The 27,704-nt window shown below is 39.4% G+C and overlaps 1 protein-coding gene across 3 annotated transcripts in view; it reads right to left on the bottom strand.

Moving 5' to 3' along the window:
* PCMT1 (protein-L-isoaspartate (D-aspartate) O-methyltransferase) overlaps positions 1 to 21,924 on the bottom strand; it is a 36,174-nt gene extending 14,250 nt beyond the window's left edge. The window contains exons 1-5 of one of the 3 annotated variants that reach the window (XM_036380609.2): positions 21,780 to 21,924; positions 9,626 to 9,730; positions 8,456 to 8,487; positions 6,623 to 6,727; positions 3,171 to 3,291 (exon numbers count right to left, since the gene is read on the bottom strand). In XM_036380609.2, the coding sequence (XP_036236502.1) occupies positions 3,171 to 3,291; positions 6,623 to 6,727; positions 8,456 to 8,487; positions 9,626 to 9,730; positions 21,780 to 21,834 (418 nt within the window). In that variant the 5' untranslated portion in view covers positions 21,835 to 21,924. The remainder of the gene's footprint in view (positions 1 to 3,170; positions 3,292 to 6,622; positions 6,728 to 8,455; positions 8,488 to 9,625; positions 9,731 to 21,779) is intronic. The other 2 variants (XM_036380610.2, XM_036380608.1) reach the window with 2 other exon arrangements.
* Between the last annotated feature and the right edge of the window lie 5,780 nt (positions 21,925 to 27,704).

Raw genomic sequence — 27,704 nt, forward strand, 5'->3', positions numbered from 1 at the left:
CTTTAGCTTATTCATACAGATATTGCTAAAAAATATGTTAGTTACACAAGGAGGCAAATCCTCATTCCCCAGGGTGCACAGCAGGCATTAGAAGCAGCAGTCTCCAGTATTGCTGGCAAAAAAGTGATTTCCAAGTGGAAGAAGCAGCTGTGAAAGAAACTGCTGCCACTTCTGAAGAACACATGTATTCTGAGACATCAATGTCCCTAGTGCACTCTCCAGAGAAGTTGGAATGTGACTTCTGCACATCTTATCACTTTACTGAGAGCAGTAAAACAGGCTCAAAAACAACTAACCCCTTTGCTCTCAGAATCAATAGCTAACATCCTCAAAAAGAGGACACACCCAACCAAAGGGAGAAAAAAAAAAATCGCGCTCCTTCATATGCATCACACACAGCATGGCTCTTCCCTTTGAAAATCCACAAAAGTTCTTATAGTTACGGAAGAAATATATCCACCCACAATGGCAAGACAGTTTTAGATATCCAGAACATTTAAAAAATCATTAAGTTGGCATTCATATATTCAATGTCATTCAAATTATTATATTATTCCATGTCCAAGGGGAAAGAGCAACCCAAATTTTCAGCTTGTATTTACATCCTGAATAATGTCCCCTATCCTACTCACATCTCCAGTTACATGCAGCCTGTTAGTGAAGTAATCATGGTAGAGGGTGGCAGGTGGTGACGAGGAAAAAATGTCAGGACTTTTTGATATAAAAGTGTCCTGCAGCTTGATTATAAATCTAGACCGGATCTACCGATCATACTACCCAAGTCTTCAGTTCCTGCATGCAGACCTGTCTCACACAGTGCTGTAGCACGAGCACAGAAACAGAATTACTTCCCTCAGTCATTTAGAATCCCTCATCCCCGCTGGCTATGGCTGCATCAGCAAAAAGTGCATTATAATAGAAGCAGATCTGTACAGCAAAAGTTTTTGCTGAGAAGCTGGCATCCATGCAACATTTGCATTTCAGGATAATCGCTGCAGTCCAAATCTAAGTCTTATTGTCTTAATATGCACATAGCAAACATATTTGGCTGCTTCTTTTAACATATAATATTGTCTAGTTTCATCCAAAAGGAACCAATTTTTGTGCTTTCCAGGAGTACTCTCATGTGAGCCAAAGAGTGGTAAGTAGAAGCATTTGAAACATTCATCTCAAAGGCTTTCTCCTGATACTAAGAAGAAACAAAATAAAAATCAAGCTATTAAAAAAAAAAAAAAATAAAAGCCAAAAGACCTACTGTTGTCATCTCACTGATCTCACTGCAGGAGTTCCGTATTGTTGTCTCCTTGGTGTTTCTCATAAGGCATCTCCTCCAAGCACTGACTCTTTCTTCTTCACAAAGCAGCCAATTGACTCCAGTTCCCTTTTCAACCAGCCACCCCACTCTTTTATAGCACTCTTCTTCTCATTGGTTACAGCTGTGGCCTGGTAAAGTCAGGCCTGTTCCTAATCTTTGATAATTGGCCCAGCTGCAACTAAGATTACTTTCTACACTATCTTTATTTTCTTATATTCTATCCCCCTACAACCTACAAACTAACAAAAAGACATGTTAATCCAAATATACCTATTCCCATCTTCTCAGTGCAGTTCTGCTGAGACATCCCAAAATAATTTCGGTGTTCCTGAAATGCAGTTATGGCATATGTGAGATATGACAAAGCAGACTAGAATGTCTGAAGCACACTGTGAAAAGCCAGCAACTGACACACCTGGTCCTATTTCATACAGCTCCCATCAATCAACTGGTTTTCACAATTTTTTTTGTTTGTGTGTTTGGGATGGGGGGTTTTGGCTGGGGTTTTCTGTTGCTGTCTTTTTGTTTTAAATTAACAGCTGTCCGTATCCTTGCTCCACATCAAAGAGCTCCCAGGAATCCAACACAGTTGAAACATTCTTCTCAAACTAATTCACAGAAGTATTACTTGCCCGTCTGTTTGGTTTTTTTTTAATGTACCTCACAGCAAAACTATCCACAAGTCTCTTAGTCACCCACCCTGCTACATAGTCAAAAATAATATAGATAATGATGTTTACTTAGAATTCTAGACTTGCAAGAGCACCAGAGTTTGTTTCAAGAATAACCAGAAGCATAAGTCAAAATTGCTTTTGTACAGCATCAATGGAAATTCTTCCCTCATTCCTGCCTACAGCCCTAGCAGTCTAACTTCTTCTCCAAGAAGTTCTGAGACATCAATGTTCTCAGTGAGATACACTGCATTTTATAAATGTGTACGTGTTGATAAACTCATTTAAAAAACATTTAGAAAAGTCCCTCATTTACAAGAAAAGACCAAAAATCAAAATAATAGTTAAGCTAAGAGCCAAACATCACATAACAATCATTTTTCCAAGTGTTCTTGTAAGAAGCCTCAAAAAACATCCAGACCTTCAACTTCTTTTTTAAACGTAGTGAATAGAATGACACTTTCCTCTTGCCAGCTTTGCATCTTCTAAGAAAAACAAACAATAACCAAACAAAAAATCCCAAACAAACAAAGAAAAAAAAGAAAACAAAAAACTCTCCAAATATTTTTTTTTTTTAGTAAAAAACATTATTTAAAATAATTCACTCTCCTTCTACTGTTTGGGCATTATTTCCTCTCAGTTACTCTAACTGAATTCAAGTACTTTGGTGTCAATCATGTCCCTAACATCCAACTACTGTCAATTTTAAAAACAAGTGAAATAAACATCAGTGCTGCATACTGCCAATCTAGTACTTTATCCACTTGAATCTTCACATGCAGCTTTCTCGACTACCCTATCAGAAGTGTGAAGGCTTTGTTAAAACACTCAAATTCAACTGACAGGGTACTTATTCGAGAACAATTGTGAATTCAACCCCAATTTGAAATAGCAAGTATAACATGACAGACCTTCAGCATGTATTTTCACCAAAAAAACACTCCTCTTTTCTAGTAGAATGATTACACATAGTCTTTGAGATCACCAGAAGTCATATTCTGAAAACTGGGGGAAGATACTGATTTTCAAAGGTCTAAAGACAATTTAAAGTTTTCATTTGGCTTCTCTTTCTTGGGTTTAGCTTACTAAATTCAAACTTTTAATAACATCCAATTCAGTCATTTTCAACCAGCTGCTAGAAAGAATATCAGTTTAATTAGTAAGTATATCAGTCTGATGCTCACCAATCAGTTTCACTCTTCCTGAAGACAGCAATGTGGGATCATCTTTTTTGACATTATTTATTGAGTCATCTACTAGTTCTTTGATATGATCAATTCCTACAACTTGTCCTTTGGGACCAACCTGGAATAAAAATATACAGATGAACAATTTCTGCTAGGTTCATTTACAGAATGAGTACTTATACTTCCTGACTCATTTCTCTAAAATAAAAACAAAAACAGGAAAGTGGAAGTATATTTTCCCAATGTTATTAAAACTACTGTTAGAAATGACAAATTCTGACTGCTAGAAGCACCTGATAATTAAAGTGTGTCTGCACACTTTTATAAATAGTTGTTAGAGTGATCTTTTTGAGATGTGATTCAGTTGTGTTATATTGTTAGTGGAGATTTCTTCTTGGAACTTTTAGAAGTTAAATTTGATCATGTTTGTTTTCCTTACCTGCAACAAAAAGTAACAACATCAAGGAAAAAGACTAGAACTGATCTCCTTTCACACTGAATAAAACTTACCAAGGATTAAGGTTCTTCTAGAGAAGACCTTACATCAAGGATTAAATAATGATTTTTATTCAAAATCATCTCAAGAGTTCTATTCTTTCAGAAGCAAATGCTGCAATTACCAGTCATGGACAAATTACCTTCCACTCACCCTTGCACTCATGAATCTGCTCTCAGATTTACAGCTCTCCTCCATAGGAAGAGTGGAACTTCTGAGAGCTCTTAACTCAAAAAAGGTCACAAAATCTCTGTACTCTGAGAGGGGGAAAAATCTACTAACAAGAGCTTCTCCATTACAGGTATTTCTTCGAGAATTTTGTCTTTAGTTCAGAAAAAACATTCAAAACCAATCCAAATCTTAAAATCTCTGACCACTTTTAACAGGATCCAGCTCAAAGACTACAATAGCAGAGTACGTCCTAGCAGAGCCCATGTTGCCTACCTGTCTTTGGACACATCTAAACACATTGTTTATGTTTCTGTATCTTACATTTTAATATTGTTAAGACATGGAAAATTAGTAACTAGTTATCCTGGGGATTTTTTTTGGTTTTATTATGAACAAGTCCTATGTTAAAAACATTAAAAAAGCAGTGTTAGCTTTTCTTGTTTGAGTGGGAGAGCACCACCCCAGCCTTTGAAACAAAACAAGACACAGAGCAAGTTTTCACTATGACATGACAGCCATGGGTTGCTGTTTGGAGGAATGACTGGCAGTCAGCTGTACCATAAGCTGGCAAAAGATCCAGTATATTCCAAACAGTAACATCACAGAAATGAAAATTTAGCAAAATGGTCAGAGCATGAAATAGGCTGATAAAGTCAGAGAACCTCCTGCTGCATGTGACAGCCCATTATGCTATTTCTGAGTTCTCATCAATTCCTTTTATTACCCTGGAACTGTGAAGCACATGCAATTGAGACAACACAAAGAGGCACAATTTTTGGATCTCTATGTTAGGAATAAAATATACCCACTTTTTTCATATCCAGTACTGACAGGATGAAAACTGTAATTCATTTAATTTGCCAGCAACCTTCAAAAGTAAATAAACTTATCTACATAGCTTGCAAAATTATTCCAGAAGCTTAACGTGAAAATCTAAACAGCAATCTTCAAGATACTTTACCAATCTAAGTAAACATAAAGCTTTCCCAGAGGTACCACAAATGAGATTATCATCATAAGAGTAAAGTTGTCATCTATGAGCACTGAGGTGCTTGTGCCACAAATGTGAGCTACTAATTCTAGATCTCAGTTAGACTGAGAAGCAACATCAGCAGTCACAAAAAGCACATCTCCAACTGAATTTTTGTGGCAAAACACTCTACCATTAATTCCCATAATATACTTTGTCCTGGAATGACTTTATGATGCTTGTATGCCCAATCATCTGTAACTTCTTTCAAGTTTTTGTTACTGTTAGCAGTGCTAACAGTAGTGCTAACAAAACTTTCAAGCAGAATGAAAGCATTTCAAATTTATTCAATTTTTCATGACACACATCTGTAAGCCATTCCAATGCAAACAACAAAGGAGGATTCTTCAGAGGCACATAACATTCATATGGCAATAAAAAGATAGCAGGATTAATTTCAGGAAATTTGGAAAGAGATTTTCTTTTTGTGCTGATTCTGACTTTTCCACAGCTTGTTTTAGTAGAAAAAAGGGCACAACTACAATTTAGCACATCCCATTGAAAATGGCTATTCCTTTATTCACCCATAACTTCAGTGAGAAATACTATAGCCTGGACAGAAGTTTTAATGCTTGTAGGATTGGCATTCCCATGCTACCATTTGATTACTGACTTCACAGAGCAAAAATAATAGGTAGCAAGTTGAATTAAGTGCCATTTAAGATTTCCTCTAAACTGCAGTTTGGTTAACTTATTTCAACTACTTTTTTTTTTCCTCCAGATTTTGCAGCTAACACTTAGACAACTAAATACTTTAGCAAGTGCATGGCCCAATCCTAAACACTCTCAGCTAACTCTTAACACTGGGAAACAGAAGTGACTGCAGACTCAGATTGGTGCTTGAAAACAGAAAACTAAGTAGCAAAGAAACCTAAATGAGAAATTATCATATGTATCAACACATTTCAAATTAACTTTGCAGAAAAACAAAACAAAATATCTAGTTGGCAGTTTAATGAAGGTCTCTACTAATGATAAGAATTATAAAGCCCTGGAACAGAGAAAGAAGAACTGATTATATTAGTTTTCAATAATCAGTCTAAGAATACAATAGCTACAGCCACTAAAATCCAAATTTTTTAATCTTTTTTGTTTAATCTTTTTTTTCCCAATGTAAGATAGGGAAGAACACAGAAAATTCCTTAGGTACAGGTTGAATAACACAACTGAGATTAAGTTACTTGGCAAAGATGTAAAATTCAAATTAATATCTAACTTTAAAGAGGTTAAATGGACAGTAACGCTTGTGCAATATAACAAGAAAAGAAAGCAATTAAATTAAAAGACAATTTATTATAGACACAAGATATTTTCCTGTGGAAATAAGATTCTTTTACACCTCACTAAGCTCTCATTGTAACAGGAATCCATGACAATTTATCACAATGAGAACATTCACAGCTACCCAAGATAATAAAATTTTGAACTGTTTAAGACAAACATCTTCTTCCTTCAAGATATAAAGCAACAACTAAAATTCAATCATTAAAAAAACCCAAAACAATCCAAAAACCCTAAACTTCCTCACTAAGGGGTTTCTTCACCATCACACAATTTATTGGGCTACTTAACTTGAACATCTGCTATCAGCTACCATAAGAAATGGGTACCAATCACACCCAGGAGAGTAAATTATTTTCTGTATAATATACTTCAGTGGATTATGAAGGATGCTTTTTTTTGCTCTGTAATTCAGAGTTACACTTGAGTCCAAGCAGTTCTGATAATCAATGATTAAACTGAACAACTCACCATTCGCGAAAAGCACGCTGTAAGAATTCCACTTCCAGATCCTACATCAAGTGCTTTGGCTCCTTCATGTAGCTGATCAGATAGAAGTTCAAGTGCGTATGCATGCTAAGAGAACACAGAAAGAGAAAATTTCAAATTGTTTTAAGTGTCTGTTTTACTCAAGATATGTTAATTTCCTCAGAGATTTTGGGAAATGCCCTGAGCATTTGCGTAGGAAATTTCAGAATTATTTCTATTACAAAAAATGGGGGGGGGGGGAAGGAGTTAACTATATTATATAATAATTTTTATTTCATTGGCTTCAACAAATATGAGCATATTTTTTTTTGTTAGTATTCATATACAAAGCCTCATCTGACCATTTACGCTTCTAGCATAGACTCTATTTAAATATTAGGAAAAACACTATAAATCAGTTTATTTCTCCTCAGGTCTGGCGACACTTAATATTCTGGCAGTACATGGCCAATAAAGAATTTAGTTTATCATTATGCATTGGAATATCCTGGTACAAAAACTATCTAGGAAGAAGGCAGCTCGAGAGCATCAAGTAAAATGGCTATTAAAACTACTTCCTGTATTACCTGCACACTTGCTGAATCAAAGAATAGGAAAAAGCAGTCATCTCTTACAAAGGCAGATAGCCAGGCTCATGGATGAACTGAAGTAGTCTATAGACACACTTGATAACTTTTGCTATGTGGTGGAGCAGTACACAAACTATGCGTAGGCTGCACACTAAAAAAGCCAATTTGTTCTTTCATGTTTCAGAGACAGCCATTATGACACTCTTTCAGCTTAATCCATCCCACCCAGAAAATATAAATAATTAGAATATTCTCTGGTAGAAGATTCTTAGTTAATATTTGCTTAGAGGATATATTACCTTTTTGCTCTAACACTTCATATACTACTAGTGCTAAGAATTGGAAAAATAATGACTTAGGGGACTTAATTTTGAAGCATGATTAACACTTATTTTTCCTCTTAGCAACAGTACTTTTTTCTGATCTTTTCTTGAATAATATTGTTAGCATCTCTATACAAAATTCCTGGTTTTTTATATTGATAACTAGGTAAATTCTAAGCCAACTACACAGTTTTTAGTCAAGAGAAGCAGACTTTTACTATGATTTGACACCTTCCAAACATTGCAAAGACAAAATACTTGCTTCTAGTCACCTTTCATCTCAAATAAAGAAAAATAGAAAAATTATATCTGGGTTAGATGCATGCACTGAAATCCCGACTGGAACGCTCACCCTGGTCACAAACCACTTGGCAAAAAAAGCCCTGCAACTCAGTACAATGTATCTGTTTTCCTGTCCAAAGATTTAAAGGCATTACTGCAGTACCATACTATAGGAATCACTGTCATTCACTCCTGAATTCTGATTTTATATATTAAAAAGTAATTTCTATTGGAAGATCTCTGGAAATCTTCTGGTCCAGTCCTATTTCAATACATGGGCATTTTAAATTAGGCTGCTTAGAACCCTGTTCAGTCAGCTTCTTTGTATATTGAAGAACAGAACTTCCACAAGCTGCAAAGCCTGTTTCAGTACTTAACTACCCTCATAGTTTGGGTTTTTTTAATCAATAAACTAATCAGAATTTCCTATGTTACATTTTTTCCCCCACTACCCCTCATCCTATTACTGTACATCTGCAAGAAAAATCTTGATCAATATCTTCTACTTCCTCACAGTAAGCACTTCACAAAAGCGTCACTGCAATCAACTGCTCATTAAATTTACTAGGGTAAATATTTTATTTCAAAAGCACCTGGATGTTTATAAAATCACTATACTAATCACCTAGTTTAAAGCTTACCATGTGTGGAGCACTGATTGTTGCTTGGAAACCTGTAAAACAAGAGAATGGATGATGTTCATTGTTGTTCAGACAGCAACCTTACAATCTTTATTACCTTGACTGTAAAGTGCAACACCTTCGCTGTCACCCTCACTCAGGGTACAACATCCACACCCCTGCAGTTACACAGGTACTCTACATCAGAAGTGAGTTATGGTACCTCAGCTGAAAGCTACACTGTGTCCAGTCTGGACAGGAAAAAAAAACGGTTTTATCCTTGATCTCAGTTACAATCTCCATTATGTCACTATACATTGAATGAATATCACATACTGAGCAAGTAGGCTTAATTCAGAAGAGTAGTGTCTCCCCAAATAATGTAACTCCTTTTTAGTCAGCCCCTATGTAAAAACCTGAATTTGTTAGTTTGAGTTTCATGTAGTGGAGACCATAGAATATCTGGAGAACAACCTTGTGTGTTTTGCAAACAACAAATGAGAAGAAACACCTATAAGAATGGGAGGAACACTCACCTATATTTGTTTTTGTAAAGACACATACTCAAAGGCTTATATATCTTAAAATATTTTTAATTTTCCTATATAACTAACAAAATCCTAATAAAATTCACTTACCACATACAATTAAAGGCAGGGAGAAGATCAAGAAAAAAGAAACTAGCACATTTCCACAGATCATTCTCTTGTCTTGGAAAGATAAAACTGGGACCTGGATGGGAAATTACTGTCCTATCAGTAGACCTGCCAATTCAAAGCCTATTTTTAAAGATTTCACATAATGGTTTAAGAAACTTTGCACTGGTCCCAAATGAATGATTTCTGTGGAAAGATAGGGAATGTTTCTACCTTAAACTGGATGCAAATTATTTTTATGTATTTACATCAGTTGCACTATCACAAGTTGCTGTGGTTTGAAAAACAAACACATATTTACACATACTAATACTGGCTGAAAAACACCTCTCTACCTGATGTATCCAAATATGCCAACTGCATACCGCAGGAAATTGAAGCTTAGTTAAAAGGGTATGCAATAAATTGATGAAGAACTAAACAATCTTCCAAATTAAAAAAAAAATATTTTCACATTCTTAACACATAAATAATGAAACCAGCCACAGTTACACAAATGAAAACAATCTCAATCACTTTTGCAAGATGCTCTTACCTATAGACTGTGGAGAGTCCATGTAGGGGTTGTATTTTGCATAGTGGCAACGGTCTGTAGCCAGCATTACTTCAAATACCTTGTCTGTTTTGATTATTCCATTTTCTATAAACAAACAAATATATAAAAATGAAGGCATTGTTTCTCTTCAGCAGTGCAGGAGTCTATGAAATGTGTTAACATATACATAGCATTGTGAGAAATCATGTGCCTTACACAGATCTTACACTCTTGCCCTCATCATACTGGCCATGGCAAGGGTTGGACTACAGCATCCTTAAAGGTCCCGTCCAGCACAAACCCTTCTGTGATACTAAAATTCAATCTGGAGTCCAGAGACCAAATGATGCTTAAGTCAGTGATTGGTGAACAGCAGTTTCCCAGCAGTTACAAATGCTTTCCTGAAATCACTTGCAAAGCTCTACTCCTTGGGAAAACTCAACTTCATGCACACCTTTGATAAATGCTGAAAATATAGTCAGTAAGAAATTAGTATTACTATACACACCAAACAAGATAGACTTCATATTTCTAAGAAGCCATACAAGTAATTATTGAAAGATATACAAAAGCATGTTAGAAATGTTAAGTTGAAGCATCATTGCTCAGTACTTTAGTTTCCAGATCTGTTTGTCTTGTGTTAGCAAAGAAAAAAAATCCTTTTGTTAAGAAACTCCCACAGAATCTGAATTCTTATGCTGGGGCAGACTGCAGCCAAAAAGTTTTTATATCAAAACACTCTCAATCTTTTTTCACTTTTCAAAATAAAATATAAATGAACATGCATGTAAAATGTCAGAAGCAGCCATTTTTTTCTTGCTGTTTTATTGACGTTTTTTAAAACACTGTTAATTCTATTTTCTTTAAGTTCTCAAGAGCCAATTATGAATAACAGAAAACTTTGGAAAACAAGTGGAAAAAATTAACTAATTACTTTTATTAAGAGACTATATAAACTATAAATAACAGACATTTCAATGATGGATTGCTTCATTAACTACTTTCTTTAAATAAGGATTTATTTGCAAAATTATACTTTAAAAGGGGAAAAAAAAAGTTCATTTAAGCACCATTAATATCTAACCCAAAACATGAAAATCAGATTATGGAACTTGTGTAAGATTGTCCTGAAGTGGGTTTTTTTGAAAAAATACACCCCAGGAATGAGCTAACTTCTGCAGAGACTTTACTGACTGCTTACTGGATGCTCCCAACTACACCTATTAATCATGGGATTTTCCTGTCTTCTTTTCTTATCTACTATCTGTGTCCAGAATTAATTATCCTATACAACACAGACTTGAATTCAGAAAGGAAAATAACTCCTCAGATCATATTCCTTTTTAGTCTGAAGACAAAGTATCACATAGAACTGCAAAACAAATATACTATTACTAAGGAAAATTTTAAGGAAAACAATTCCTTTTTAAAATATATTATTTTTTAGAAAGATTTCTGTATCTGGTAAGTCCCAGAAAAAGCATACACTCCACTCACAGTCCCCACACATTAGATATATCCTGTTCTTTGACTTCATTTTGAACTGAATACTACAGCAGTTCTAGTATCTGAGCCAGCAGGCATTTGCAGCAGTTCATAAGTTTACTTACTGAGCAAAATCGTACCCAAAAGAAAACAAACAAATCAATCCATTAATACTTTGGCACTAACAACAGAGGAAAAGTAAGGGAAAAAAAAGTTTTCCCTGACCACTAGAAATTAATTGGATTAGTTGTATAGCAGTTCTGTGAACAAAGCTTAGAAACAAAAATCAAACTTTTACTCTTCGAGTCTCATTAGGAATCACTAAGAAGTTAGTATCTCCAAACGAAATATACTTTAAAAAAAGGAGAATAAGCAGGTCTAATTATAACAAAAGTGAGGAGATAAAGGCTCCAGGAGGCTGAAGAGATGTCAAAAAGCAATAGCTGAGAAGTACTCACAAAAAGTCTAAAATAGTGATTTATTTCTTTACATGCAGATAGGCGCATATATTCTATAACTATAGGCAGCCACCTGCTCTTTCCTTTTGTGCCTTTTGGAATAAGCATGCAAAGAACAAAAAGAACATCTTGCAAGTGCAACTGCAAGGCCCTATGATAAGGCCAAGAACCTTCTCTAACTTCACAAAACCTAGGTCCAGTCAAAGTACATACAACTACCAAATAAAATGCTTGCATTGACAGGCAAATTACAAAAAAGCCCCGAAAACAGAAACTACTGTTTTACAGATTGAGCATTCAGGATGCTCTCATTCAGCAAACAATCATGAGATTTGCTGACGGTTGTATTGTCATTGATTATTGCAATCTTTTCCTCAGTAAATAAGAATTGAAGAAAGTTACCCATACTCAGAACCTGTGGAAGAAGCTGAATCTGCTGTCAGCTATTTATTTCAATTATTGAATAATGCTCCATCCTCAAAAAAACCAACACCCTCTCAGCTACCCCCGATAGATTAAGTCTGCTTTCAATTTGCTTATTATACAATGGAAACTACATCAAATTTTAGGTGGGAATTAATAAAAACAATCAAGCCCTAAACAAGAAAGTCAACATTGACTTAGTTAACATTTTTATTGTGTTGATAACAAGATCTTTTTTCCTTAGTCTCACAGCTGAATATAGAGAAACATAACAACTGTAAGGTACCAGACTCCAAAAAAGTCCTTTCTTTCCTGCAATAGTCAGTCCCAAGATGACCAGCTGCCAGGATCTTAATTCTGCCTGAAACGTGTCTCTATCAAATTCTCAATTAAGTCCAGAAAATAAGTATAAAGAAGCTAATAATAGAAGCTTATATTGCAAAGAAGACATTCTAATTTCATGCCATCTCTAACAAAAAAACAAAACAATAAAAAATTAACTTAATAAGATGTTAACTAAAACAATTTTCTAAATCTTAAAGCGAAGCTGTATATTGCAAGAAAATAATTCACAATTAAATGCATAGTAGAATATCCTTTCCAATTATAACATGCACAGAAGTCTCTCCTTGAGGAGACTGTTGGGTTTTAAGAATGATAATCAATTTGTACTGCAAACAAATCAGATATTCAAGTGTTTACAAGCAAAGATAATGCACAAACACACTGACGGCTTGAAATAAAAAGTAAACTCAAATAAAACAGAGTTATATCAGCACAACTTCAAGCTTCAAAGGGCTGAAGCAGAAAAGTAAGTACTTAACAGTGGAGCACTGCCTGCCAAGTTCAAGAGTTACTCTGTGCAGAGGCTGTGGCAATGACAACTTGACATAATTGGAGCATGTTTTGAAAACTCTCTCTGGTCTGCCTCTTTTCCACAAATAACACCATGAAAACAGGAAAAGAGCTCAGAGCAGTCCTTGGACTTGAAGGTGGGAATATACCACTGTTAAATGTAACCTGGGAAACTGGGCAGTTGGTTGTCAGAGAGCAAGGAAAGAAGAGTCTGAAAAGGCACCATGGACTTCCAACAAGTAAACAACCTATCTTTTAATTTTGTCTTTTATTTAGCAACAAATGCACTACTGAAGTGCTTATGTTTCAAAGAATTGCCTACCTCACTGACAGTATCCTGACTGTTGACCAAACACGTTTCTAACCGTACCATAAAATACTTGCAATCAACATTTACACCAACACTGGCTTCCAGATCAGAAAAGAGGATGTGTCACTGCCACATGATCCAGCACACAAGCTTACTATACAAACCACAACACCTACTCAAACTCCTCCTGTGGCTGACTGCAGATCCCAAAACCATTTACTACTTCAAGATCCACAAGTAGTGCAACTACTTCAGCATCCACATAGTTCAGCTTCTTAGATTACTTTCTCCATAACCACTGCAGAATACTCACTTAGGAAGATGAATTTTCAGTGAAACAGTGATATTTTGAAATCATACAGAGATCTTAAGGCATGATGCAAAGTACATACAGCTTTATGCTACAAAAGATTCATTCATGTAGATAGAAATTACTGATGTGACAAATCATCAAATGGTTTGGGTTAGAAGAATCCTTCAAGGTCAACTACTTCCTTCTTATGTTAAGGGCTCCAGAGCTAGATGCAGCACTCCAGGTGGGGTCTCACCAGTGCAGAGCAGAGGGGTAGAATTGCCTCCCTTGCCCTGCTGGCCATGACACTTTTGATACAGGACAGTTTGCTCTCCACAAACTTGCAGAGAGTGCACTTGATCCCACTGTCAATGTCAATGACAAGGATGTTAAACAACACCAGCCCAAGTGCCAACCCCTGAGGAACACCACTCATCAGGCCTACACCTGAACATAGAGCTTTGGACCACAGCTATTTTCAGTGCTACCAGCCAGCCTTATCTATCAAGTGGTCCACCCGTCTAATCCATGCCTCTCACTTTTAAAGATAGGGATATAGTGCAGGACACTGTCAAGTGACAGTCTCCACCTGACCCATGAAAACCAGCTAGCAGCTCTCCAGAGGAGAATGGGCTGGAACAGAACCACAGCTTGATTTGCAAGCAATGTGAAGATTGTTGGCTTTAAGCACCTGATCAACTGACATTTTTAAAGTCCGGGTCTTTTTGTTTGAGCAGAGGAAGAAAAAATATGGGAAAGAATGTGGTTCAGTTAATAGAATTTTATTTAGTAATGAGCATAGGAAGATTTCACTGTAAAGCATGAACACAAAGAAAGCACTTAGAACAAGAAGTGATGCATCAGCACCCTAAAATCCAGTAACAGACACTGACCCAAATCATACAAAGTTCTTTGTGCTAAATAAATTGAAAGTAGGTGTTTGTAAACAAGTGTTTCTTATACCACTCATACATGCAAATTTCTTGTGCTTTGCTGACAATTTAAGAGCTATCTGCCTCAAACATTCAGCTGTCCATCTATTTTCACTATGATTTGGATTCACAATATCCAAACATTATCCAAACAGGAGGTTGCATACAGCTCACAGGAAGGAATCACTTGAGAGTCTATCATTCAGGGACATAACCACACAAAGACTGAGAAATCACAAGTCCATCAGAGTAAATCTTACAGCCCAGAAATGAAACACAAATATCAAGTCCCATGAAAATTCTAAAGTGACAGAAATTTTTAAAAAATGGGAGTAATAATAATAATAAATATTCAATTACCATTTAAATGCTACTCAAAACCTGCAGACATAAAACATAGGAATCATAAGCTGGGCTCAACACAAACTAGCATACAGCCTCAAGCTTCAATTAAATACAAAATTACCTGTGAACATTTCACTTTCACTTTAAGGTAGTATTCCCTCCCTATTTAATAAGGATCACCTTCAAAAACAACCCATCCACTTTGGTGTAATGGGTAAGAGTTTTCTATTCATTTTCATGGATATTAAAGTCTGCAGTTAACTAATTTAGACAATTTAACCACAGCTGTATTGCCCCCTCCTACCATAGGGCAGTGTTGCAAAGTTGGTATTAACCATTTTCTTCTCTGGGGGAGGAGAAAGGCCTGCTAAACACAGCCTTCTAGCACACAGATTTATACAGAAGTTCTCTGTCATGTACTCACATTTATCATAATGATTATGTTGATTTTATCTAAATCTGTATCAGCAGCTGAATGAAGAAACTTTGAGGAGTACGTAAAGAAAAAAGTAACTTTAGGGTTAGTTTCAGCATGCAAAAACATAGAACCTCATTTTCCAATGAACTTTAACACCCATGTGTGGATGAGGGAGACTTTAACCTCCAAGCACTCCTCAATCCCTCAACATTTGAGAAGGCTGAACTTCACTTACACATCACATGGGAAGTCAGAACTAAAGATTTCAATACAAACTGACAACAACCATCAGTAATAATGAAAAAGTGTTGCAAAGGCTAAGATAAAGTTAGCTGGATCAGACAGATAGACAGGGAACACTCTTCACAGTAAGGCTTGCAGCAAAACTACTTACAGCTTTAGCAGATCTGTAAAGAAGCAGATGGTGCACATCTCACACCTTACTGAGCAGATGCCATGCAGCCACTCTGCAGCTTTCAGAAAAGCCAATGCTGGTAAGACAGCAGCTAGACCACATAAAGTTGGTCATTATGAAGGTGGTTTCATTAAGACAGGCACTGGTACTACATGAAAGTTGAGGAAGATCAGAAAATCAGCAAAATATAACTCTGACTCTTGGGACAAAAGGACAAAGAAATGTCCTACTAGCAGAAATTAGGAAGAATTTCTGAAGCTGTATTTCAAAAGTGCAAGCATTTGAAACTATTTTGTCTTCAAGTTCACTATTAAAGTATCCAGAAGTCTTAAAATGTAACTTGTAGGTCAGCCAGTCCAGGAGAAGTCCACAGTTTACTGATCTCAAGCTTTAAAAGAGTTCACTCAGTTTTTGCCAAATGTTGGTAATTTAAATTAAAAATCAAAACATTAATACAATTAACCTAATAAAAAATTAATAAAATTATTTACTTAAAGTGTTATGTAGCACTAAAGAACATGAGTTTGTGGCATTAAGGGATAACATTCACATCAACAATCACTCAAAAGAACTCAAAGGAAATGAATATTACACATTTCTTTCTAGGCTTTCCAGTAGCTCTTGGTGATCTCCGGATACTACATCAGGATGAAAGAAACAGTAACATTAAAAGAAAAGCTTAGAGCTGTACTGAAGCTAAACCATAGAGGATTCCCTCTTTTTAAAATGCCTAAATGCAGCAGTAATGACCTGTTTTGGACACATTTGCAGTATCATTTCCATGTTGCTATAGATTACTAGGCAGCTGCAGACCACCAGGAAAAAATCATATGTGGCTTTTTATTTTTATTATTTTATGTGAATATATCTTCAATCAAGCAAAATAATGAAATATTTTTAATTAAAAGTATTTATTAGGAATTATAAAGATTTGTAATGTAAATAATCAGCAAAAAATGCCCTCTTTTTTTCTTGCATGATCGAGGACTTAGATTTTGAGGCACTGAATTTTGGAAGTTTGTGGGAAAGTATGGGTATGTTTTTAACATTACATTGACAGCCTGTCTAACATTCAGTGCAAAAAACATGGCAACAACAAAAAAAAACAGTTAAGAACACAATCTTAATTTGCACACCAATAAAACATGATGTTATTAAATTTAGGTTGTTTTTTTTTCTTTCTGTTATCATTTCCTATTATTTGGGATATCTACTTGTCTTGATTTACTTGAAGGCCTGCCTCTTAAAAGATCAAGGGTACAGAAATTCTTTCAAAACATTTCACTGATATGGGCAAATCATTAGCAAACACTCAAATCTTACTTAAAAAGAAAAAAGTTTCACAGAAACTCCTTTAGGCGATTATTCAAATTACTTGCTAACAAAATTCTTTTTAAATCTCAATGCTCCAAAAAATAGCATCACAGATTTCAAGCCTGCCACCTGAGACATGAACTACATTTAAGAAATTTTAGATATTCTTAAATTAACTTATCAGCGGATGTGTTAATTTTTAATTGAAAAAAATAGTTCACTTTCTAACCACTTCACTACCTGGTCATAAGTTACAATGCTTAGTCACTGAAGCCTCAATACATTCATGATGAAGAAAGGGGTGGTCACTGAATGCACACAACAGGCAGAAAAAGTGCTCGTACAGGGGAGTCATTTCATTTGGTCTAATTTTCCATTATTATTTTCCTTCTTCATGTTCATCCAAGTTATATTACTCTTCCTCAAGCAAAATTAGACAGAAGAAATTTGGATAAACCAAGGGAAAAGACATGACAGAGGAAAATTAACAAACAAAACCAATGTTTACTGCTTGCTGAACCTAGCTTAGGCTTACTGTATGCAATGCTTTCCCATTCATGGCATTTCCCAAAGAGATTTGTCCTCAGCAACAAGAAACTCACACCAAAGGTGCAGATTTATTGCAGATAAGCCTTCATCATGACGAAGCATGCTAAGATGCCATTTTTAATTATTTACTATCTAAATAATTAAAACACTTAGAGAAATACTTTTAGCGTATTTAAAAATAGAATTCTCAGATCCTGATAATATTTGAATATATACTGATTTCAAGCATCATTCACACTGAAAAATTAAGACCCTGATCTTATGTGAGGTGCAAAATTCTATGGACTCTCCTAAATTAGAGTTGCTAACTTTTGCAACACAAGTTTATTAGGTGAGAAAGGTAAAAGAATGTAGCAAGAAACAAATCCACAGATGGTTAACAACTTCTGCCACAGCCAAGTTAACTCACCTTCACTTTCACTGAGAAATGTGGATTCAAGAGCAGGTACATGTGATGAAAACACCATTGACACAGGATGATCAGAGAAATAAGCAAAGCAAGCTTGTCCTATGGCAGCATGACATTGACTGGAGGGAAAAGGCGCAATGAGTAAACTTAATGAACTTTGCTTGTGAATTGGACAGGGAATCAATTCTTGTCTCCTTCAGCTGGGAAAGAAAAGCTGATTTCTAAGATGCTGGCATGTAAAGTAGCAGGATTTGGCAAAAGCCCAAGTATGAAAGAAGATGAAATGATCTAGTAGTAACCTATCAGCGGATAGCTGAAGATACAGAGACGGGAAAAAAGTAACAGATTTAGAATCAAAAGATTTTCAACCAAGCAAGACAACAGTAAATAACTCATCAATTTTTTTCCTCCTTCCTCAGCACCTCTATATGGCAGATTCATAATTTTAAAAAAATCTCCTGTCAGAGTTATTTATTTAAATACTGGTAATTATTTCTGTGCTTAGTATGATTTCTAACCTACTGTAACCTGCATTTAGAGAACTTCCTAAAAATGTTGTCTGCTAAAAGATCTTACTTCAAATATATTTTAGGGAGCAGTTTACTCAAGTTTGAAGGAACATGTTCAACTATTTTCAGTTAGGAAGAAGCAAAGATTTTAATAATTATTCTGTGAAGGTGAAAAATATTTGTTTTAAGGCTTTAATGGAGAAAGAACCATTCAGATTTAAAAAAGGCATTCTTAAAAAATGAGTACTTTCAAGAATCACTGAAACAAAGCAGCTGAACACCTCACAGCAACAGCACATTCAAGGACAGCATTTTTGTTGTGACGAGCATATTTTAAACAAGTTTATTTTGCATACGTCAAATTGTGCATCTATGATGCCTCAAATTAACAGCGCAAAACCACGTTTACAATGCAACAAGAAGTTAAAAATCAAACCAACAAAACAATGTACTGCAACATTCTTCAGTCACTCAGTCACTAAGCAAGTGCTGAGAAACATGCAAAGTTCTGGGACCTTCCTTATTAGTTTGTCCCTTTTAAGACAGGACAGCAGAGATGCAGCCTATAAAGAATAACTGCCTAAATCTGCATTGTAAATACCCAAAATCACTTGTCACTGCCCTAACACAATGATTGCTACATTACAGAAAAGTTAATTCTATAGTTAAGGCAACAGTGAAATGAGCAGTAAAGCAAATGTCATGAAATAGAGAATTTTATTGCCACAAAACAGAAGCACTAGCAACTGTCAATAACAGCCTATAATTAAGAATAATCTTTATAGCTGTTTTAAAGGAAAAGAACATGTAGCATACAGGAATCTTCCAATGATGTTTTCATTTAGAAGCAAAATCACCTTAATAAGTTCCCATTCTCCCCAGCCCTCATTTATGCACAACCAAGTTTACTGCTTCTCTAACCATAATAGTATAACAGCTTACAGACATTGAGGAGCTTAAATGTTGATGTTTCACAAGTCATGAGAAAGTGACCCAGTCTTACAGCACTGCCTCCCTCACAAGCAAATCTGTAAGAACAGTCAAGAGAAGAATTGTGGCATAAGGGCAGGGAGTAGAACCTCTCTACCAGGATTTGCTGCAGAAGAAAACATACTGTGTCACTACAACCCGCATTATTTTAAGTTATGCAAAATATACACTACATTACACACACATTTACTAAGTTCCACACAACACAAACAATGGGCAACATCAAATTACCTGCATCCAATTTGCATTCTCACTTTTAGCATAAAATGCTGTAAATGCTATGTGGCTGTTTTTAGAGAGGGGAAAATACTGTGACAGATCTACTACTCCAAAAGAATTCTATGGAACATTGTAGTCTTTCTGTAACCAATAATTTTTAAGTTGGCTGAAACATATCTGGGAGAACTGTATCACATTAAACAGTACTTTCTTCTAAATCTGTTCCCAACTTTAGCAACAAGGTATCATCTTACCTGAGGAACTCTAACTTGAAAGTTACAGTCTTAATTCAGCAGCTGCTCTGCACTGATAAAGCCCTACAACATGAACAGTCCCATTGAAGTTGACAACACAATCTTCCTGCAAGATCAAAAGCCTCTTTGCTTCCACAATATTTTACTGACAATCCACTATTTCCCTTTTTAACACCCCTCAAAATATTTTGGCATGCATATGCAAAACAGAGAGGGGGAAATTACCATCAGTGCATGCTTTGAGATTACAATATTGAGCGCTTCTATTTTACTTTCCTTTTCCTATACAGCTATTGCTGTATACTAACTACAATGGTTTTCAGCTTTGTCATCATCATTTGCAACGCCCTAAACAGTTTCCATGTGTTGAAAAACTGTCATTGTCTTCTGCAACAAAGAAACTGGTTTTGCCTTCAGGTTCTGAGTGCCATAGACTATTCTGGCAGTAATTGCTTTTTGGATGTATTTTGGAGTTCAACGCTGATTTTTACATCAGAAAGTTTTTCCCTGCTGTGTAAGAGAACAGTATTTCACTAAAACAGTATTTCTAGCCCTTTCAGTTGCAGAAAAAAACAAAACAAATGTATTGCAACACTTGTAACTAGAGAAGTTATTATGAATTTATTAAACAGAATTTTTACAATGAAACTCTTCAATAATTAGTAGTTTTTACATAGAAGCTGAAAGTCACTTCAGCATGTATTGTTCTGCTGGATGTGATAGTTTTCAAAAGAAAATACTGAGAAAGCCCACAGAATCAGATGATCTAACATAAGCAGAGAAAAGGAGAAAACAAGGGTGATTCTTCTATGACACCAGAATACCGAGGAGGCCACCTTGTCTGTGGTGTTGTAGTATCACTAAAATAGGAGACAACTGTCATAATACAGGTCCAGATCTACATCCTTTTACATCTAGGACACGAACTTGAGAAGAGAAAGGGAAAAGGCCAGGAGCAGAAACGAGGAACACTGCAAGTATATATAAGAGAGGTTAATTCTATTCTAATATGAAAAATGCAAGCTTCGAATACAGAAGGTGTTGTATCTCCATCCTCTCAGGACCTGCAGACTTCAGGATGTACTGAAGTACATCGGCGAAGAAGCCCCCGCCCAACCCTTCCACGTTCAGCACGGGGACAGCACAAACCCTGGGCGAGCACAAGGGAGCGCCCAGTGCCGGGCAGCCACGACAAAGCTCGGCTATCACAGCACGAGTCCGCAACCCCGACAGCTCCGCTCCTCTCCGCTCCTCTCCCCTTGGGTCCCAGCCCAGCCCTTCGAGCGGAGCCACTCGGGACCCCGCCAGGGAGGGGAGGAGGGACTGCCGCCACACGCCCCTTTCACCCAACACAAACAGCCGCGGCCTCTTCGCCGCGATTCCCGAACCCGGGCGGCTCCCGCTGCGTTGCTCAGCCCGGGCCTGAAAGCCCGGAGGGCGCCCGCCGACACCACCAGTCCCGCCGGCCGGAGCGAACCAGGCGGGCGCCGATCCCGGTGCGTGCGGGGGATCACGGGCTCTCCGGCACTGCCGCCGCGGCCCCGCCTCAGCTCGCACACGGCAGACGGGAACGAGGCGGCGGGAACGGGGCCGGCGAGGGGGGGACGCGGCGAGCAGGGAACAGCCACGGCCGCCGCACGGCGCTTCCCCTCCGGGACCGCCATCGGCGCCACCCCGCCCGCCGCATTGCCTCCCGCAACAACAGCCCGGCCCGCCCTGCGACACCGGCCGCCGCCCGGACACACACCCCCCGCCCGGGCACGCACGGACACACCCCCGGTCGGACACAGAGACACGCACAAACAGACACGGACGGACACGCGCGGCCGGGCGCCGGTGCCGCTCCCTGTGACAGTTGGCGGCGGGTCGGGCGGGCGCGGCGGGAGTGCGCGGTCGCTAACGGTCACCGGGCGGCCGGTAACGGCCGCCCCGCAGCCCAGGAGCCCCGCCCGCCCGCGCCCCCGCCCCGAGACTCACTGCGGAGGTTGTGGATGAGCTCGGAGTGGCTGGCGCCGCCCGACTTCCAGGCCATCGCTAGGCACACTCTGCGGAGCAGGTACAGAGCCGCCTTCAGCGCCGCGACTGCGCACAGCAGCTTCCCCAGGAAGGACACAACCTCCAGCGCCGACACAGGCGCCGCCTCCTCGCCGCCTCCTCCCGCGGCCGCCGCCGCTGCGGCTGCCGCGCGCTCGCCGAGGGGAGGGGCCACGCGCCCACCGCCCCGCGCGCCCGACATGCCCCGGCCGCCGCCGCCGCCGCTCCGCCGGCCGGCGCGGTGCCCCCTCCCCCGCGCATGCGCGCCCACCGCGTCTAGGGGCACGCGTGGGGGATCCTCGCACGCCGGGGCCGGGATGCACAGCGGCTGCTCCCGGCCCGCGCGTTTTGTTGCCGGGGCCCTGGATCCCGCGCTGGCGGCGAGACCCCGGTCCTGCCCTCCCCTCAGAAACGGCGGAGAGGCGGAACGGGTCTGGAGGCGCCGGTATGTGAACTTAGGAGCTGTTAATGAATGAGATAGCGAAACGGCATCTTGGTGCGCACGCATTTTCCCCTCTGCCCCGGCCTTCGCCACTCCCGTGACACAAGTCGGTACACGCCGGGTACCGGAGAAGGCGGTGTCGGGGCGGGCGAGCCCTATCACGGTGGCTTCGCTGCCAGCTCCGGGCTCCGGCCCAGCGCGCGACCCGCCGCCCTTGCGACGGAGCCAATTAGCGGCGTCTCCCGGCGCGGTGTTTTGCATGGGGCGCGCCTATTGGCCACGGCTAGCCCGCGCGGGCCAGGCCTACGTGTTGGCGGCTGCCATTGGTCAGGTGGCGCGGGAGCTGCGTGTCCCGTGCGTGTCCGCGGCGGGGACGGGGCAGGGCGGTGCGACCCGCACCCGGGAAACAACGCGGGAATGACAGCGGCGTGGAAGGACATGGAGAGTTGGCACAGCCCTACATTGGATAAAGGCCGCCAAAGTACCCATGGTTCACGGGAGCATCTACCGGTGCAATGCCGATGGCGTAGGACAAAGTTACAAATTAAAATTCCTTTTAAGAGGTGTCCAGGACAATAGCTCAGAATTTAGTAAATGACAGTGGGCCTTTATTGTGTCCCAGCATATGCCCATGATGAAGTAGCAATCTTAAGGGAAAAGTTTTAGCATCTTTGGATCCTCCCACAGCCTGTAACATAACGAGGAAAAATAGAGAATTCACCTTTTACCATAATGTAGCATTTCTCTGCTCTGAAACCCCTTTATGATTAATTTTGCCACAAATATTAATTTGCCACCTGTTATTTATACACGTTTCTATTGTTTAAAGGGAAAGCATATACCATCTTTGCAATTTTGGGAACACACTGTCAGTGCTGTGACTTCTGTATTTGTCCTGCAAATGGGAGTAGTTTTCAGCACTTCCTTTCCTAACCAGGCACACTGGCACAGGTATTTCATCTACATGGGACCAGACAGCAGAGTTTTCAGTGCTTGGCTTTTAAAACATGAGAATGGTGATACAAAACTGTGGATAGGTTGGCCCTATGAATTGTATATTGTATAAATATTGGGGAAAATAAGGTGTCATCCAGCAGATACACAGCCTAAGATACCACCATGGGAGATTACACAGGTCATAACTTCTACTAGAGAGCCCATCTTGGCTGGGAGTGTTGAACCTGTTTCAGCTCCACACAACACATCTATTTCATGCAATCATTGCTGGTTCAGGTGAAGAGGTGAAGGTGGGAATATGCTTCTCTACTTTGCAGTCAGTCCAGGGCAAATCTGGCAGTCGCACAATGCATACACCAGTCCCATCCATAGACTTCTCATCTGGTTCTTTTGATCCTGGAGACAGATCTGCTTCATTCTGTCCTCTCCATCTAACTTCTCCTAAGCATGATCTGGCAACTGCAGTCCATGTGAGGCTTCCAGCCTGTCCCAGAATATAAAAGGTCTCCCTGATACACCCAGTGGGCTGAGAGAGAAGGAAAGAAGCCATGGAGTGAGAGGAATTCCCAAAGAGCAGCGAGTACAGAGAACAGACAGACATTGTAAAAGTAGAGCACAGAAATAATTGATTGTTTTAAATGCAAAAGACATTTTCTGTTGTCAGATGCAAGAAAACTGCATTGCTCTCACATAGAGAGGTTGCTGCCAAGAAAATAGCTGGCCCATGTTTAAAAGCATTCCAGGGATACTTACTCCCTTGGGAGACCAAAACCACAACAGAAGCCATTTACATACAAGCTGATGCTGCTTACCAGGACCAGCTTGAATTAGGCTTAGGCTTGTCATGGAGCCTTTTTTTTTTTTTTTAATTTCTCTCTTAGGAGTTTGCAGTCTTGCCCAGTCTATTTCTGACTGAGTGTACCTATTTGCCATGGGTATTCAGAGAATGAAAACAAGCGTGGGCCTTCCTTAACAATATCTGGGGTGTCTTGGGTGGATACCAGGCATGTGTGAAGGAAACAGCACTTGGCTTGGCAGGCTTCCAGGAGCTCTCAGACAAGCCAAGTTGCCTCGAAGGGCCCTGGGAAACTAACATGCACCAATAGTGGCAGGATGCACCCATTTATGCAGTAAACAAATGCAGGAGTCCCTAACTCTTTCAGTTCCACAATCCCAGGCCGTAAATACATTTTAAAAACCTATCAGGAGCACATCCATTGAGTCTAAACTAAAAGCAACATAGACATTCTTTACTAGTGAAAAATATGAGCAGAAATAATAAAAAATTGTTTTCTGGCCATCACCATTCATGTGGAACCTCTCAATTTGCTCTGATACCCAGGATTTCTGTATCCTATGCCCCCTGACTTGTCCAAATCAGTGTGAGCACCTTGGTCTCTGATGCCCACTGACAATTGCAGGCATCTCCATTTTCCACATGTAGAGCCATTTCCCTAGACTCTGCAGGGAGCTGCTGCATGGATGGTCCTCTTAGAGAAAAGGCACAAGAATGCCAGCAGCCAGAGTGAGCCACCATATGATTGTTCTGACATGAAGATCCCACTAACTGTAAGCACATCGTCTCTTCTTCCTTTGCTGCACATTCACCCACATCCCAATCCTCTAGCTGTACTTACATACATTTATATATAAACCCCTCCAAGCTACTATTTCTGTTTTATTCCTTCCCTCCCACCACATGAGCCCATTAGATTTTTTTTAATTCTTTGAATTTAGAAAGAATTTGAAAAATTGCTCATCACTGTCTGCTCCCATCTGCTTGTATACCACAAGCAGAAATTTCCCTGTTAAATGTTCCTGCTGTACATTTCCGCAGTTATGTCCCAAACCCTACGCTAATTGGCTTCTACACCTACACTCCCTCCTCTTCTTGACTCCATTCTGGTTTTTAACTTAATCACTCTCCTTCATCTCATTTCTTTTCCTATAAGCTCAAGCCAGTTTGATGTGTACCTTCCCTTTTTATTACCATTTCAGAAGTTTACATTATTTGGAACTCCACATGCATGTTTTACCAGCTCTGCACGCAAAGATGAGGTGAGAAGGACTCAGTCACATCAGTGACTTTCCCCATTAGGGAGCAGCAGAACTGGGACCCTTCATGAAGGAAGGCCATCCTTCCAGATGACACACCATCCCACAGCATCTAAGCAAAGCAAGCAGAGCAGGGCTGGGGACAGAAATGGCTTTGCCATCAACTGAAGTCAGGCCCCAGGTCAAGCCAGTCACCGAGTTTGGGCAGCCTGGATGAGCACAGGCCCTCCTACAGCAGAGCTCAGGCCAAGAGCAGCGTGTCCCAGCCCAGATGGGAGCCTGAGCCAAGGACAGGGCTTATGACTGCACTCAGGGCTGGGCCCTCTGCTCTTGCATCTGCTCTGCAGGACACTGCTCTGTAACTGTACTCACTCAAGAGAATGAACTGGGCACATATCCAGGAGTTCTTACCAGCTGTACACGTTGTTTTGGCATCTCCAAATAACTTTCAATATTGTCCAGTGATGATGGAGAAAAGCAGATTATAAGCAAATCCAGTTCAGAATTAGCTTTATTGTGCCCTAGTACAATCACTGATCTAGTAAGTGCCTTTGTTCTCAGGCCCCCTACTTTCTCTCAGAGACAGGCATGCTTTCAGTTCTCTTCCCTTTCACTCCCAGCTTTAGCCATATTTAAGGGTAGTCCATAGATGCTCCTTGTTGTCTTAGCTGGTATGTTTGGACCCAAGGCTTAGAGGCAGCTTCATCTAGACTTAACATCCTTCTTGAAAAACACAGAAATACTAGATAAGGCGTATTTTCTCCTGGTGCTGATTTCCACCTTTTATATGTTTATTTAAATCTGCATTACACTGAAATGCTTTACACATCTTTCATAGGGATTAAGCACAGAGAATATATTTAAAGGTTTGCAAAGCAGCCCTAAATCTGTCACAGCTCTCACTTCTGTCATATAACATGCTGCCAACAATTTCTTTAAAAAATGTAGGACAGGAAAGAAAAACTGTGACTCTTCTTTTCCTCTAAGTGAAAATAAATCTGTATGTCCAACTTACTTCCCTTAATACTTCCCAAATGCTTTTGAACAAGCAATCCTGAGCAAAGAAAGAAATTATCCAAAAGCACAAGGTAAAATAATACACACAGAAATCACCAACTAACCAACAAAAATATTTGCCTAATAAAACTTTTCAATAATCCTAAAGCGTTTTCTATTCAGCTTTTAGCTGTCTGGTCTAATGTCTTATGTATTCTGAGGGTGCCTATTGATATTTCTCAAAAGTTTATAAAAATTAGCTGAAAATACCTTTGGAGTCAACAGTGACTTGCAGAACTGCTGTAAGCAGCTTAATAAAGGGTGCCAGAAGCATTTGCCACTGCAGAATAACAATGCTACTGCCACATGCAAGAAAGATTTTTTAAAGGTATGTTTGCTGTATGGCAGACCACTATAGCATCCAGCTTTTGGAATATGTTCAGTGTTGGATTCTGCTGAATGTAATCATGGAGGAAAAAGTTAAATGAAGTTCAAAAGATGCATGAAGCACATAAAATATCAATGGTTTGGTGTCACACCTGAGGGATTACAAAACAGCATAGCAGACTTAATGAGGAACTCAAAAATGCTGTATAGAAGAAATCTGACTGATGCCTTTAGCAGGAAAACTGCAATACACAGTGGAAAATTTGTCCAAGCCACTGTTAAGTCCATCTGATAGAACCTCTGAGACCTGGCAGCATCAGCTTTGGAAAAATATGCAGCAGAAAATGAAGCTGTAAAAATCTTTGAGAAAGTCCCTTACTGGACTGCAGTGACTGGACCAATAGTCTCATCCTCTGAAATGACAACTGACAACACAACTGTGTCAGCCTTTAATTTTACAACTAACCTCTGAACTTTTTGTTGCATAGTTGTTTAGGTCTCAAGTGAAATACTAGAAAGGAAGTATATGTGTGCTCCTCTTTGATTTAACATACCATTTAGGACAAAAAATATTCTGTTTATTTCTGCACAGGTAGGAATCTGTCAGAGCAATGAGAGTATCACTTGGAAGTACATTATCATGGTTTAACCCCGGCCAGCAAGTACCAGGCAAATATTTGGTCACATAAGCCCCACAAACCCACTCTAGCCCACCCCAGGGGGAATGGGGAAGACAATTGGAATAAAACCAATGTAAAAAACATGGGTTGAGATAATAATAACTTAACTCTTAACACCTTTAATAATTCAAATCAAAGAAGATAAATAGCCTGTCCCTAGGCAGTAATTGGTCCCTCCTGGCTAACATCCCCCAGTTTATACCATGGGTGTATATTCTGTGGTGTGGGATATCCCTCCGGCCAGTTTGGGTCGGCTCTCCTGGCCATGCTCCCTCCTGGCTTCTCATCCACCTGCTCACCGGCAGAGCGAGGACTGGAAAGATCTCGATTTGGGGTAAGCGCCACTCAGCA

This window comes from Molothrus ater, chromosome 3 (assembly GCF_012460135.2).
Source record: "Molothrus ater isolate BHLD 08-10-18 breed brown headed cowbird chromosome 3, BPBGC_Mater_1.1, whole genome shotgun sequence".
Classification (NCBI taxonomy): domain Eukaryota; kingdom Metazoa; phylum Chordata; class Aves; order Passeriformes; family Icteridae; genus Molothrus; species Molothrus ater.